The sequence below is a fragment of the Grampus griseus genome (genome assembly GCF_964374135.1).
Source record: "Grampus griseus genome assembly, chromosome: 9".
In the NCBI taxonomy this organism is placed as follows: Eukaryota; Metazoa; Chordata; class Mammalia; order Artiodactyla; family Delphinidae; genus Grampus; species Grampus griseus.
The window spans coordinates 85,907,568-85,922,650 of NC_139003.1; the positions used below are offsets into that span (position 1 = coordinate 85,907,568).

At 39.7% G+C, this 15,083-nt stretch overlaps 1 protein-coding gene across 1 annotated transcript in view; it reads right to left on the reverse strand.

Annotated features, from left to right (window-relative positions):
* RELN (reelin) overlaps positions 1–15,083 on the reverse strand; it is a gene marked incomplete at its 5' end in the record, with an annotated part of 523,328 nt that overhangs the window by 23,544 nt on the left and 484,701 nt on the right. The window contains 4 exons of the mRNA XM_082662360.1: positions 100–275; positions 1,191–1,368; positions 10,506–10,720; positions 11,795–11,949. Coding sequence (XP_082518486.1) covers positions 100–275; positions 1,191–1,368; positions 10,506–10,720; positions 11,795–11,949 — 724 coding nt within the window. The remainder of the gene's footprint in view (positions 1–99; positions 276–1,190; positions 1,369–10,505; positions 10,721–11,794; positions 11,950–15,083) is intronic.

Consider the following 15,083-nt stretch of genomic DNA (forward strand, 5'->3'; position numbering starts at 1 on the left):
TCGTCTACTCAAGTCCTGGATAACAGCTTCTTCCACACGCGTTCTGGTTCGGGGGCCAACTTACTAAGTTGTGACAAAAATAACAAAAAATTGACTTACTTTGCCCCTCTGAGATCTAAATCTTGGGTAATAGCTTGTCTCACTGTGGATCCCCCAAAATAGAGTGCAGTGTCCTCTGCAAGAATCCCACACTCAGTACAAGTACTTCCACCTTCCAAGGACATCCATAAATCAGGCTTGATTTCTTCACTGTCAAAGCGTTCCTTCAGGAAAGTCTGGAAAAAATTAAGTGGCATGTATTTAAAAATAACAATTTTAAAGAATAATTATGTAATAGTTAAGACAATACAGAATTACATCTTGGACTTGAAAAGAATTAGAGCTGATTTCAAATGCTTTTCCAAAAGATATTAAAAGAAACCCAACAGGATACATCCATAGTATTCTTTTCCATCATATATTGAAGATCATTTAAACTGCTTAAATAATGTTTAATAATTGGAATTTAAAATCTAGAATCTTAAAATAAAACAATTGTAAAGTTGAGTATAGTAATACTCCTACTGGTAAAACGTTACTTAAGCATGTACTCTCAAAATATACTTATTTATTTATATATTATATAAAAATACTTTTGTACTTTATTTTGTTTCTATGAAACATGAACAAAAATTGAAAATTTAAAGGAGTAAGATAAAATAAAACAGTTTTAGCACTTTCCCCCCAATATTCCCTGATTATCTTGTTCTCCCTGGTAGTACGCGCCCCCGACCTTGGAGATTGATTTAGGAATCCAGAACCCTTAAACCTAATACATATTTTTAAAGTTTCCATACAAAGGACTTATTGACTGGGGGCCCCAAAGAATGTGGTAATAAATTATTAGTCTCACTCTTTTATTTAAATTTTTTTTATTTTTGCGGTACGTGGGTCTCTCACTGTTGTGGCCTCTCCCGTTGCGGAGCACAGGCTCCGGACGCGCAGGCTCAGTGGCCATGGCTCACGGGCCCAGCTGCTCCGCGGCAGGTGGGATCTTCCCGGACCGGTGCACGAACCCATGTCCCCTGCATCGGCAGGCGGACTCTCAACCACTGCGCCACCAGGGAAGCCCCTAGTCTCACTCTTAAGTTGGTTCTTGATGCACGGTCCGCAATGAGAGTACATGCTTCCTTCAGGGGCTTTAACGTTACCTTCAGAGTGTGAGTCAAGTAGCAGTTTGGCCCAGAGTATCCCGGATCACAGATGCACTGTTCCTTTAAGCAGTCCCCATGGCCTCTGCAGTTGTCCAAGCATTCAGGGCCCAGGTAGAAATTGTCAATTGCCCACTGAGTATCTGAGTGCTTCTGATAGAACCTAAACCTTACAGGACTATTGGCAACACAAGAGCAAAGGAGTGAAGAACAAAAGTTAACTTTACTCAGGTCCATTTTCCTGCGAGTATATTCAGTAGTCAAGAGAAAAAACATTTAAATCATTCTGACAAGATGAAATGGGTTAATAAAAGATGTCTTCAGAGTACCACTATCTTTCTAGAAATGCAAGTTTAAAGCCAGTTCAATTTACATTTTAAAATACGTGAGTAAACTTGTAAAAAAAACCCCACCAAAACCACAGTGGAATCTCTATTTCAAGCAAAAGGAACATTTAAAAATGCAAATCCGTAACTATCATAAATCAGGTGGCTTATGAACTGGAGTCCAGTGGCTGTGACACAATTTCGATTCATTAATCGTATTCCTGAAATTGTACAGAAGGTGAATCAATCCTTTGACAGAGCCTTGTCAGCATACACACGGCCCTCAGGTGGTTGGGAAACAGCAACTTCTGAATTACTCAAAGATAATGAATATTCTCAGAGTAACTGTGCTAATTAGAAGACAATTTTGAAAGGGTTATATATTAAAGGAAAATTTCCCTGAGATTTCAATTTCATCATTGCTCTTCTCTTCTTCTGGGGAAAATACAAGCCTCATAATTAACCTTATATTAAAATATGCCACCCTATTTTGGTGGAAAGAGTTCACAGTGCATGAGGGAACATTCTGGGACGATATGAATGTTCTGTATCTTGTTTCATGTGGTGGTTACGTGGGTTATACAATGGGAAGAACTCACTGTGAGGAACAATTAAAATGTGTTCATTTTACTGAATGTAAATTATACCTCATTATAAAAAACAGAGTAGAGACTTCCGGGAAGATGGCGGAAGAGTAAGACGCGGAGATCACCTTCCTCCCCACAGATACACCAGAAATACATCTACGTGTGGAACAACTCCTACGGAGCACCTACTGAACGCTGGCAGAAGACCTCAGACCTCCCAAAAGGCAAGGAACCCCCCACGTACCTGGTTAGGGCAAAAGAAAAAACTAAACAGAGACAAAAGGATAGGGACGGGTCCTGCACCAGCGGGAGGGAGCCGTGAAGGAAGAAAAGTGTCCACACACTAGGAAGCCCCTTCGCGGGCGGAGACTGCGGGAGGCGGAGGGGGGGAGCTGAGGAGCCGCGGAGGAGAGCACAGCAACAGGGGTGCGGAGGGCAAAGCAGACAGATTCCAGCGCAGAGGATTGGGCCGACCGGAACTCACCAGCCGAGAGGCTTGTCTGCTCGCCCGCCGGGGCGGGCGGGACTGGGAGCTGAGGCTCCGGCTTTTGTCGGAGCGCCGGGAGAGGACTGAGGTTGGCGGCGTGAACACAGCCTGCAGGGCGTTAGTGCACCGCGGCTAGCCGGGAGAGAGTCCGGGGAAAAGTCTGGACCTGCCGAAGAGGCAAGAGACTTTTACGTCCCTCTTTGTTTCCTGGTGCGCGAGGAGAGGGGATTAAGAACGCTGCTTGAGAGAGCTCCAGGGACGGGCGCGAGCCGCGGCTGAGAGTGCGGAGCCCAGAGACAGACATGAGACGCTAAGGCCGCTGCTGCCACCACCAGGAGGCCTGTGTGCGAACACAGGTCACTAGCCACACGCCCTTCCGGGGAGCCTGTGCAGCCCGCCACTGCCAGGGTCCCGGGATCCAGGAACAACTCCCCCGAGAGAACGCACGGCGCGCCTCAGGCTGCAACGTCATGCCGGCCTCTGCCGCCGCAGGCCCGCCCCACATTCCGTGACCCTCCCTACCCCCCGGCCTGAGTAAGCCAGAGCCTCTGAATCAGCGGCTCCTTTAACCCCGTCCTGTCTGAGCAAAGAACAGACGCCCTCCGGCGACCTACACGCACAGGCGGGGCCAAATCCAAAGCTGAGCCCCTGGGAACTGTGAGAACAAAGAAGAGAAAGGGAAATCTCTCCCAGCAGCCTCAGAAGCAGCGGATTAAAGCTCCACAATCAACTTGATATACCCTGCATCTGTGGAATACCTGAATAGACAACGAATCATCCCAAATTAAGGAGCCCTGTGGATGAAAGGCTCTTGGTGCTGCAGCCAGGAGTCAGTGCTGTGCCTCTGAGGTGGGAGAGCCAACTTCAGGACACTGGTCCACAAGAGGCCTCCCAGCTGCACATAATATCAAACAGCAAAAATCTCCGAGAGATCTCCATCTCAACGCCAGCACCCAGCTTCACTCAACGACCAGCAAGCTACAGTGCTGGACATCCTATGCCAAACAACTAGCAAGTCAGGAACACAACCCCACCCATTAGCAGAGAGGCTGCCCAAAATCATAATAAGTCTACAGACACCCCAAAACACACCACCAGACGTGGACCTGCCCACCAGAAAAACAAGATCCATCCTCATCCACCAGAACACAGGCACTAGTACCCTCCACCAGGAAGCCTACACAACCCACTGAACCAACCTTAGCCACTGGGGACAGACACAAAAAACAACAGGAACTACGAACCTTCAGCCTGCAAAAAAGGAGACCCCAAACACAGTAAGATAAGCAAAATGAAAAGACAGAAAAACACACAGCAGATGAAGGAGCAAGATAAAAACCCACCAGACCTAACAAATGAAGAGGAAATAGGCAGTCTACCTGAAAAAGAATTCAGAATAATGATAGTAAGGTTGATCCGAAATCTTGGAGATAGAATGGACAATAGAATGGACAAAATGCAAGAATCAGTTAACAAGGACCTAGAAGAAATAAAGATGAAACAAGCAATGATGAACAACACAATAAATGAAATTAAAAGTACTCTAGATGGGATCAATAGCAGGATAACTGAGGCAGAAGAACGGATAAGTGACCTGGAAGATAAAATAGTGGAAATAACTACTGCAGAGCAGAATAAAGAAAAAAGAATGAAAAGAACTGAGGACAGTCTCAGAGACCTCTGGGACAACATTAAACGCACCAACATTCGAATTATAGGGGTTCCAGAAGAAGAAGAGAAAAAGAAAGGGACTGAGAAAATATTTGAAGAGATTATAGTTGAAAACTTCCCTAATATGGGAAAGGAAATAGTTAATCAAGTCCAGGAAGCACAGAGAGTGCCATACAGGATAAATCCAAGGAGAAATACGCCAAGACACATATTAATCAAACTGTCAAAAATTAAATACAAAGAAAACATATTAAAAGCAGCAAGGGAAAAACAACAAATAACACACAAGGGAATCCCCATAAGGTTAACAGCTGATTTTTCAGCAGAAACTCTGCAAGCCAGAAGGGAGTGGCAGGACATATTGAAAGTGTTGAAGGAGAAAAACCTGCAACCAAGATTACTCTACCCAGCAAGGATCTCATTCAGATTTGATGGAGAAATTAAACCTTTACAGACAAGCAAAAGCTGAGAGAGTTCAGCACCACCAAACCAGCTCTACAACAACTGCTAAAGGAACTTCTCTAGGCCAGAAACACAAAAGAAGGAAAAGACCTACAATAACAAACCCAAAACAATAAAGAAAATGGGAATGGGAACACACATATCGATAATTACCTTAAATGTAAATGGACTAAATGCTCCCACCAAAAGACACAGATTGGCTGAATGGATACAAAAACAAGACCCATATATTTGCTGTCTACAAGAGACCCACTTCAGACCTAGAGACACATACAGACTGAAAGTAAGGGGATGGAAAAAGGTATTTCATGCAAATGGAAACCAAAAGAAAGCTGGAGTAGCAATTCTCATATCAGACAAAATAGACTTTAAAACAAAGACTATTAGAAGAGACAAAGAAGGACACTACATAATGATCAAGGGATCGATCCAAAAGGAAGATATAACAATTGTAAATATTTATGCACCCAACATAGGTGCACCTCAATACATAAGGCAAATACTGACAACCATAAAAGGGGAAATCGACAGTAACACATTCATAGTAGGGGACTTTAACACCCCACTTTCACCAATGGACAGATCATCCAAAATGAAAATAAATAAGGAAACACAAGCTTTAAATGATACATTAAACAAGATGGACTTAATTGATATTTATAGGACATTCCATCCAAAAACAACAGAATACACATTTTTCTCAAGTGCTCATGGAACATTCTCCAGGATAGATCATATCTTGGGTCACAAATCAAGCCTTGGTAAATTTAAGAAAATTGAAATTGTATCAAGTATCTTTTCTGACCACAACGCTATGAGACTAGATATCAATTACAGGAGAAGATCTGTAAAAAATACAAACACGTGGAGGCTAAACAATACACTACTTAATAACGAAGTGATCACTGAAGAAATCAAAGAGGAAATCAAAAAATACCTAGAAACAAATGACAATGGAGACACGACGACTCAAAATCTATGGGATGCAGCAAAAGCAGTTCTAAGAGGGAAGTTTATAGCAATACAATCTTACCTTAAGAAACAGGAAACATCTCGAATAAACAACCTAACCTTGCACCTAAAGCAATTAGAGAAAGAAGAACAAAAAAACCCCAAAGTTAGCAGGAGGAAAGAAATCATAAAAATCAGATCAGAAATAAATGAAAAAGAAATGAAGGAAACGATAGCAAAGATCAATAAAACTAAAAGCTGGTTCTTTCAAAGGATAAACCAAATTGATAAACCATTAGCCAGACTCATCAAGAAAAAAAGGGAGAAGACTCAAATCAATAGAATTAGAAATGAAAAAGGAGAAGTAACAACTGACACTGCATTAATACAAAAGATCATGAGAGATTACTACAAGCAACTCTATGCCAATAAAATGGACAACCTGGAAGAAATGGACAAATTCTTAGAAAGGCACAACCTGCCAAGACTGAATCAGGAAGAAATAGAAAATATGAACAGACCAATCACAAGCACTGAAATTGAAACTGTGATTAAAAATCTTCCAACAAGCAAAAGCCCAGGACCAGATGGCTTCACAGGCGAATTCTATCAAACATTTAGAGAAGAGCTGTCACCTATCCTTCTCAGACTCTTCCAAAATATAGCAGAGGGAGGAACACTCCCCAACTCATTCTACGAGGCCACCATCACCCTGATACCAAAACCAGACAAGGATGTCACAAAGAAAGAAAACTACAGGCCAATATCACTGATGAACATAGATGCAAAGATCCTCAACAAAATACTAGCAAACAGAATCCAACAGCACATTAAAAGGATCATACACCATGATCAAGTGGGGTTTATTCCAGGAATGCAAGGATTCTTCAATATACGCAAATCAATCAACGTGATACACCATATTAACAAATTGAAGGAGAAAAACCATATGATCATCTCAATAGATGCAGAGAAAGCTTTTGACAAAATTCAACACCCATTTATGATAAAAACCCTGCAGAAAGTAGGCATAGAGGGAAATTTCCTCAACATAATAAAGGCCATATATGACAAACCCACAGCCAACATCATCCTCAATGGTGAAAAACTGAAAGCATTTCCACTAAGATCAGGAACAAGACAAGGTTGCCCACTCTCACCACTCTTATTCAACATAGTTTTGGAAGTTTTAGCCACAGCAATCAGAGAAGAAAAGGAAATAAAAGGAATCCAAATCGGAAAAGAAGAAGTAAAGCTGTCACTGTTTGCAGATGACATGATACTATACATAGAGAATCCTAAAGATGCTACCAGAAAACTACTAGAGCTAATCAATGAATTTGGTAAAGTAGCAGGATACAAAATTAATGCACAGAAATCTCTGGCATTCCTATACACTAAGGATGAAAAATCTGAAAGTGAAATCAAGAAAACACTCCCATTTACCATTGCAACAAAAAGAATAAAATACCTAGGAATAAACCTACCTAAGGAGACAAAAGACCTGTATGCAGAAAATTATAAGACACTGATGAAAGAAATTAAAGATGATACAAATAGATGGAGAGATATACCATGTTCTTGGATTGGAAGAATCAACATTGTGAAAATGACTCTACTACCCAAAGTAATCTACAGATTCAATGCAATCCCTATGAAACTACCACTGGCATTTTTCACAGAACTAGAACAAAAAATTTCACAATTTGTATGGAAACACAAAAGACCCCGAATAGCCAAAGCAATCTTGAGAACGAAAAATGGAGCCGGAGGAATCAGGCTTCCTGACTTCAGACTATACTACAAAGCTACAGTAATCAAGACAGTATGGTAGTGGCACAAAAACAGAAATATAGATCAATGGAACAGGATAGAAAGCCCAGAGATAAATCCACGCACATATGGTCACCTTATCTTTGACAAAGGAGGCAGAAATGTACAGTGGAGAAAGGACAGCCTATTCAATAAGTGGTGCTGGGAAAACTGGACAGCTACATATAAAAGTATGAGATTAGATCACTCCCTAACACCATACACAAAAATAAGCTCAAAATGGATTAAAGACCTAAATGTAAGGCCAGAAACTATCAAACTCTTAGAGGAAAACATAGGCAGAACACTCTATGACATAAATCACAGCAAGGTCCTTTTTGACCCACCTCCTAGAGAAATGGAAATAAAAACAAAAGTAAACAAATGGGACCTAATGAAACTTCAAAGCTTTTGCACAGCAAAGGAAACCATAAAGAAGACCAAAAGACAACCCTCAGAATGGGAGAAAATATTTGCAAATGAAGCAACTGACAAAGGATTAATCTCCAAAATTTATAAGCAGCTCATGCAGCTTAATAACAAAAAAACAAACAACCCAATCCAAAAATGGGCAGAAGACCTAAATAGACATTTCTCCAAAGAAGATATACAGACTGCCAACAAACACATGAAAGAATGCTCAACATCACTAATCATTAGAGAAATGCAAATCAAAACTACAATGAGATATCATCTCACACCAGTCAGAATGGCCATCATCAAAACATCTAGAAACAATAAATGCTGGAGAGGGTGTGGAGAAAAGGGAACCCTCTTACACTGTTGATGGGAATGTAAATTGATACAGCCACTGTGGAGAACAGTATGGAGGTTCCTTAAAAAGGTACAAATAGAACTACCATATGACCCAGCAATCCCATTACTGGGCATATACCCTGAGAAAACCATAATTCAAAAAGAGTCATGTACCAAAATGTTCACTGCAGCTCTATTTACAATAGCCCAGAGATGGAAACAACCTAAGTGTCCATCATCGGATGAATGGATAAAGAAGATGTGGCACATATATACAATGGAATATTACTCAGCCATAAAAAGAGATGAAATTGAGCTATTTGTAATGAGGTGGATAGACCTAGAGTCTGTCATACAGAATGAAGTAAGTCAGAAAGAGACAAATACCGTATGCTAACACATATATATGGAATTTAAGAAAAAAAAATGTCATGAAAAACCTAGGGGTGAAACAGGAATAAAGACACAGACTTACTAGAGAATGGACTTGAGGCTATGGGGAGGGGGAAGGGTAAATGGTGACAAAGCGATAAAGAGGCATGGACATATATACACTACCAAACGTAAGGTAGATAGCTAGTGGGAAGCAGCCGCATAACACAGGGAGATCAGCTCGGTGCTTTGTGACCGCCTGGAGGGGTGGGATAGGGAGGGTGGGAGGGAGGGAGACGCACGCGGGAAGAGATATGGGAACATATGTATATATATAACTGATTCATTTTGTTGTGAAGCTGAAACTGACATACCATTGTAAAGCAATTATACTCCAATAAAGATGTTTAAAAAAAAAAAAAAAACAGAGTAAAGACAGGAAGGGGAAACGAGGAAATGAGGTTGTGGTGGGTCCCCAGCATCCCTTTCAGCACAGATGAGTCATATGAGATAATCACTGTAATATAAGGCCCCTCACTATTGACGGAGTCAGGAACGGGCATTCTTGAACTAATTTGTACCAACGGGATGCAAGGAGGCACTTGCTCCAGCTCTGTTAGAAAGAAAAGCGACTCTCTCTCTCTCTCTCTCCCATTGGACACAGGTAAGGATACACTGTGCTCCAGCTTTCTGGAAGTCATCTATGTTCACGAGGAGAACCAGCCTGAAGACTGAGTGTGACATCCGTGTGTGGACAGTGGAGCGAAGAGTAAGAGTAAGAAATAACAATGTCCTTGAAGACACTGTTGAGCTTGTCAATCAACCAATCCTAGAGTCCACTTATCTTTGGGTTTTTTTTCATTATAGATATAATACATTTCATCTTCAATTGAGCCAAATTTAATCTGAATTTGAATGGAGTTTTCTGTTACCTGCAGCTGAAAGTATCCTGATTGTTTTCTAGCATGTTAATTGACTAAGCCCTTTAGATTTGTAGCAGAAAACTGTGAGTGGTCATGTAATAAATGATCTCTAAGGGACTTTTTTTTTTTTTTTGGCCATGTGTATTCAAAGGATCTATATGTTCTGGTCCTATATCCTAACTCTGTTTTACAAGAAGGATCTTCATTTAGCCAGAAACTGTGATTCATACGGTAGAAGTATACCTGTCATCTTCATTAATGTATCTTTCCCCCTAATCTTATAGTTGAAGGGAAATTTTTAAAAAACATATATTTATTTATTTATTTGGCTGCACCGGGTCTTAGTTGCAGCATGTGGCATCTTTGGAAATTTTTTGTAATTGCCTAAATTAACTTATCCACATACTTTTCAAAAAACAGTTTAATCATCTTGGCTCACTACTGCTCCAGGCTAATTACTTTTCACTGCAGGTGCAGAACATAATGCTTTGATAAGAAAAAAATGAAACCTACCTACAAACTGCATTTGTACAAATAGCATGAAGAGTTAGGATCTGCACAAATAGCATGATGAGCTAGGTTTTGTTCTTGGCTCTATCATGGATTGACAAGGCAGTAATGTGGAAAGCGTAGGATGTACAGTGGACCACAATTTACAAGGTGCATAAGGTAGCATACGTGTTTTCAACTGGCTCCAAGGCCATCACTATTGCTCTGTCCCCATTTTCAGACACTGAGGTATGGACAACGGAAGGGCCTGTCAAGGCCTATCTTGACAAGTCTGAGGATTACAATTTGAGGTCTCCTTAAATTAGCTCATCATGGAGGTCACCAGTTAGAGAACCCTTAGAGTTAGGGAGGAAGAGAGCATTTCATCCACAATTACACAATACTTTCAGGCTGACCACGGTGTCCCTAAACCTATGTCTAGTGCTTGGAACTAGGCTTTATTTTAATTTTCTACTTACTTTCCAACTAAACTTTCAGGAAGTGGGTAGGTGATCCTTTTCCATCCTTTTGTTGGAAAGAATACAGATGGCTGAGAAACACTTCCAGAGCATTTTGGGTCTGCAGGTAAGCACTGAGGGACCAGGTAACTCCAGCTCACACCAAAGTCAGTAGAGTACTGCACGTGAATTTGATTCTGGGTGACTTTTTCAGATACTTTACATCCAACAGAGATCTAACAAACGGAAATGCAAGATTATTGAGGTATTAAAACCATATTACATGTTTCTGCTCTAAAGACTTGGTAGCAAGAAAGTTGCCGATCACTGACAGACAACCACATCTGTCCTGTATTTTCAGGTTCATTATTTGCTCTGCTGATAGACGGCGGAGTTGACATGGTTGTCCAAGGTGACAGATTATAGAAAGTGCCACATATATCGTGCAGGGAGTTTGGAGAGAAGCTGAAATCTGCGCTCCTGCCGTGGCTGGCTGATTGCCTTGGTAGGCCTGGGCCTCCTCTTACAGATTGTTGTTTGTTGTGCTAATGGGCTGGCACTTCTGTTTGGCAGAATGCTCGACCAAGAAGGATTACTAACAGCTTTACCAAGTTTACTGTTTTGTTATACAATTTATGACTCTCAATAAATCACTTTTAACTACAAGTAAGATGCAATGAAGTAATTACAGAAGGTACTTTCGACCCTAACCCTTTGTTGATGGAGATAGTCATAATGCAACATTTGTTGCTAATACAGTGGGATTGAGGTAGACAGAATAAATTGATTGAAAGAAAATCTTGGCCAAAATTGATGTTGGCATTAATGCTAATCATGCCTTTGTTTTCTATAATTTTCTTTCTCCAGAAACACTGAAATGCTTTTGTAAAGAAAGTAGGTATATAAAAAAAAGTAGGTATAACCGCAATAGCTTTAATCTTCTCTTAAAGGAAGAAAATTGCCTAAATCATATAATGATTTAGACTCAGGGAATTGAAATCAGTATCCTACATTTTTTTTTCCTACATTTTATTTATCAATATTTTGCTCTATCAGTATTTAATCCCAGACAGAAACACATTTACTCTTATGTAAGTTTCATCTTGAAATAGTTCAAAAATAAAATACTTTTAATCATTAAGTTATATATAGTTGGGATGTATTGATATATTATCTTAATATTAAATTTCATTTTTCAAAGTATGTATTAAGTCAATAAAGTATTGTATGATCGTTGTCTCCACAATTTTTTTCATTTTTATATTGCTGGTGTATGGCTATTTATGTAATTGAGGTCATCACATTTTCACCTTGAATTGCATGATCCAGCCTTCAGTGGGGGTCAGGTCATGGGTCACTGCATACACTTCTCTTCCATCGTGACTACCACAAATCATGACACCATCAGGGGAGTCACAGAATCTTTCTACTGTACAATCATCATGGAATAGCCAGTGCTCATTTACTTAAAAAGAGAAGAACAAAAATTTTATGACAGATTTATGACAAAAATACTTTGAAACAAATTTTCACTTTAGGCAACATCTAGAATTATGTTAAGTAGAAATCTCTCTTCTTACATAGCATCCACAGACAAAACACTAATGTAAGCACATCGTTTTAGAAACATGGATACTGAGAGATTGAGATATATCAAGTACCAATACTAGCTAAGTCTACATTTAGAAAGAAAGAGTGTATTGTATGTGTTACAGATGAAAAGCAAAGGAAAATGTATACCCATTTCTTTTTTCTGACAGGTGTTTAACTTTTTAGACAGAATCTAAAGGAGGAAGATTTTTAGTAACATGATAGAGGAAGATTTTTAGTAATATGATAGCCAAGTGAGTTAGCTATTTCTACTCAAATTTTGGTAGTACCTTCTGGGCAATTAAAGAAATTGTAATAGTAAAACTCATAGAACCAGAGAGTAGAATAGTGGAAGGGGGAAATGGGGACTTGTCAGTCAAAGGGCACAAAGTTTCAGTAATGCAAGGCTGAATAAGTTCAGGAGATCTACTGTACAACATGGCGCCTACAGTTAACAATTCTGCATTTCATACTTAAAAATTTGCTAAGAGAGATCTTAATGTTAAGTGCTCTTACTATAACAGAAAAATCAATATTAAAAAAGGGGGGGGCAGGAGGAAACTTTTGGAGGTGATTGATAAATTATGGCCTTTATTGTGGTGACGGTTTCATGGGTGAACACTTATCTCCAAAACTCATCAAATTGTATACATTAAATATCTAAAGCTTTTTGTACATCAATTACACCTCAATAAAGTGATTTTTTAAAAAAAAGCTTCTAGGAGTCTAAGGAAAATTTAAGCAGCAAGGTTATGATCTGATCAGTGGAGAATAATCCTATTGTCCCTCTCTCTCAAACACACACACACACACACACACACGTGTGTGCGTGAGCACACATTCGTGTCTGTCACAATTCCCTTTCCCTTTCGGAAGAGGTGGTTTGTTTGTTTTTTTAATAAATTTATTTATTTAATTAATTTATTTTTGGCTGTGTTGGGTCTTCGCTGCTGGGCGCGGGCTTTCTCTAGTTGCGGCGAGCGGGGGCTACTCTCCGTTGCGGTGCACGGGCCTCTCATTGCAGTGGCTTCCCCTGCCGCAGAGCACAGGCTCTAGGCACGCGGGCTGCAGCAGTTGTGGCACACGGGCTCAGCAGCCGTGGTACACAGGCTTAGTTGCTCCGCGGCATGTGGGGTCCTCCCGGACGAGGGCATGAACCCGTGTCCCCTGCATTGGCAGGCAGATTCCCAACCACTGCACCACCAAGGAAGCCCAGAAGAGGTGTTTGAACATAATGATTTTACCCAGAAAGGTTAGAAATGAAACATATCTGTAAATCTCATCTAATTCATGATACACTTTGATTTCATAGGTCCAACGTTTCTCTGCAGTTTCTTGGTTAGCTCCAGCATTCACAGTGAAGACGAATGGGTGCAACTGGAGGCTTGGGTTACTGTGCAAATCACAGAGTTGGCTGGCCTCAGAAGAGTCAGAGAAGAGACCAAACAATTTAATTGGAATTGAGCCTTCACTAGTGTTGTGTCTTTTTGATTTTGTCTGAGCATAACATATGTCTGTAGAACAAGCAGTTTATCTCCAGGACTCAAATGGCTACCACAATGCCATTATCTGTTAAGTTTTCATTCCATGGGATTTGGAGCTACATTTAGTCCTATAGCACAGATACAGGATTCAAGAATCAAAAGGCACAGAAATTTGAATTCCAATAAGAATACCCTGAGTTTATTCTGGGGTACATATTTTGTTTTATGCTAGAACTCTGCAATCTTGATGAAAAAGGGCTTACATTAATCAGCTAACACCAATTTCTTCCACAATACAATAAACTACTTGTATAAGTAGATATTACACTTTCTAGGAGCACCGTCTTTGCAAGACAAGCAGGAGCTTAATTGTACATCAAGAATTAGTCTAAAGTAAAAATCACTATTTTAGGTACTTGAAAAATACGTATTTGCTTTTATTCGTACAGAAGTTGTACTAAAATTATTCTCTGATCATAAACTCACTTATGTAAACCATTACATAGGGAAAAATAAATGAGTACTTTAGCAAAGTTCTGAATCAGATCTATGTAAGTCTTCTCAATAACCTTCTTGAAAGAGTAAGACTACTTGGAAGTGGTGAAGAACATTTTAAGCTTTTTCTATTTAAAAGGGTGATTTTTATTAAATATCTGCAGTTATACGACTGTGCCATGTGAAATACTAATAAATAAATTAATAAGAATAATTAATCTAAATATTCAATGTTTAAATGATAAAAATTATAACAGAATATTATACAGCTATTAAAATTATATTTTCAAAGATACTTAAGGACAAGAGGAAATGGTAAGGATTTAATTCTAAATGAAAAAAGCAGGCTACAAATATGTATAATTTAAGATTATAATTTTGTTAAAAATACGATTATAGGGCTTCCCTGGTGGCGCAGTGGTTGAGAGTCCGCCTGCCGATGCAGGGGACATGGGTTCGTGCCCTGGTCCAGGAGGATCCCACATGCTGCGGAGCCGCTGAGCCTGCACGTCTGGAGCCTGTGCTCCGCAACGGGAGAGGCCACAACAGTGAGAGGCCCACGTACAGCAAAAAAAATACGATTATACAGAGGCATAGAAAAAAAGACTCTAAGAAAAATATCAAAATATTGATGATGGTTATCTTCTGGGTGATTTTCATTTTCATCTTCATGATTTTCTGTATTTTCTTAATTTCATACTTTGAACATGTGTTGCTTTTAAAATAAAACACTAATAATAATTAAGTATTTTAAGTTATTAAAATTCCTCACATTTCAACTGTCTTCAGCATAGATTCCATTCCTCCAGAAGGTTCTTATCAGTCTTATTATTGTAAAATACAACCAGATTGTCCTTTCTATGCAAGAGGCTACTGCAGAGTTGGACATGGCACAGTCCCACTGTCTGATGAATCTATAGTGGTACAGTATATCTGTTCGATAGCACTTGCAGTGTTGATACGATATGTGTAATTAAACATCACTACTTCACCTGAAGATACCATGTTTTATGTAGTATAACCAAGTATG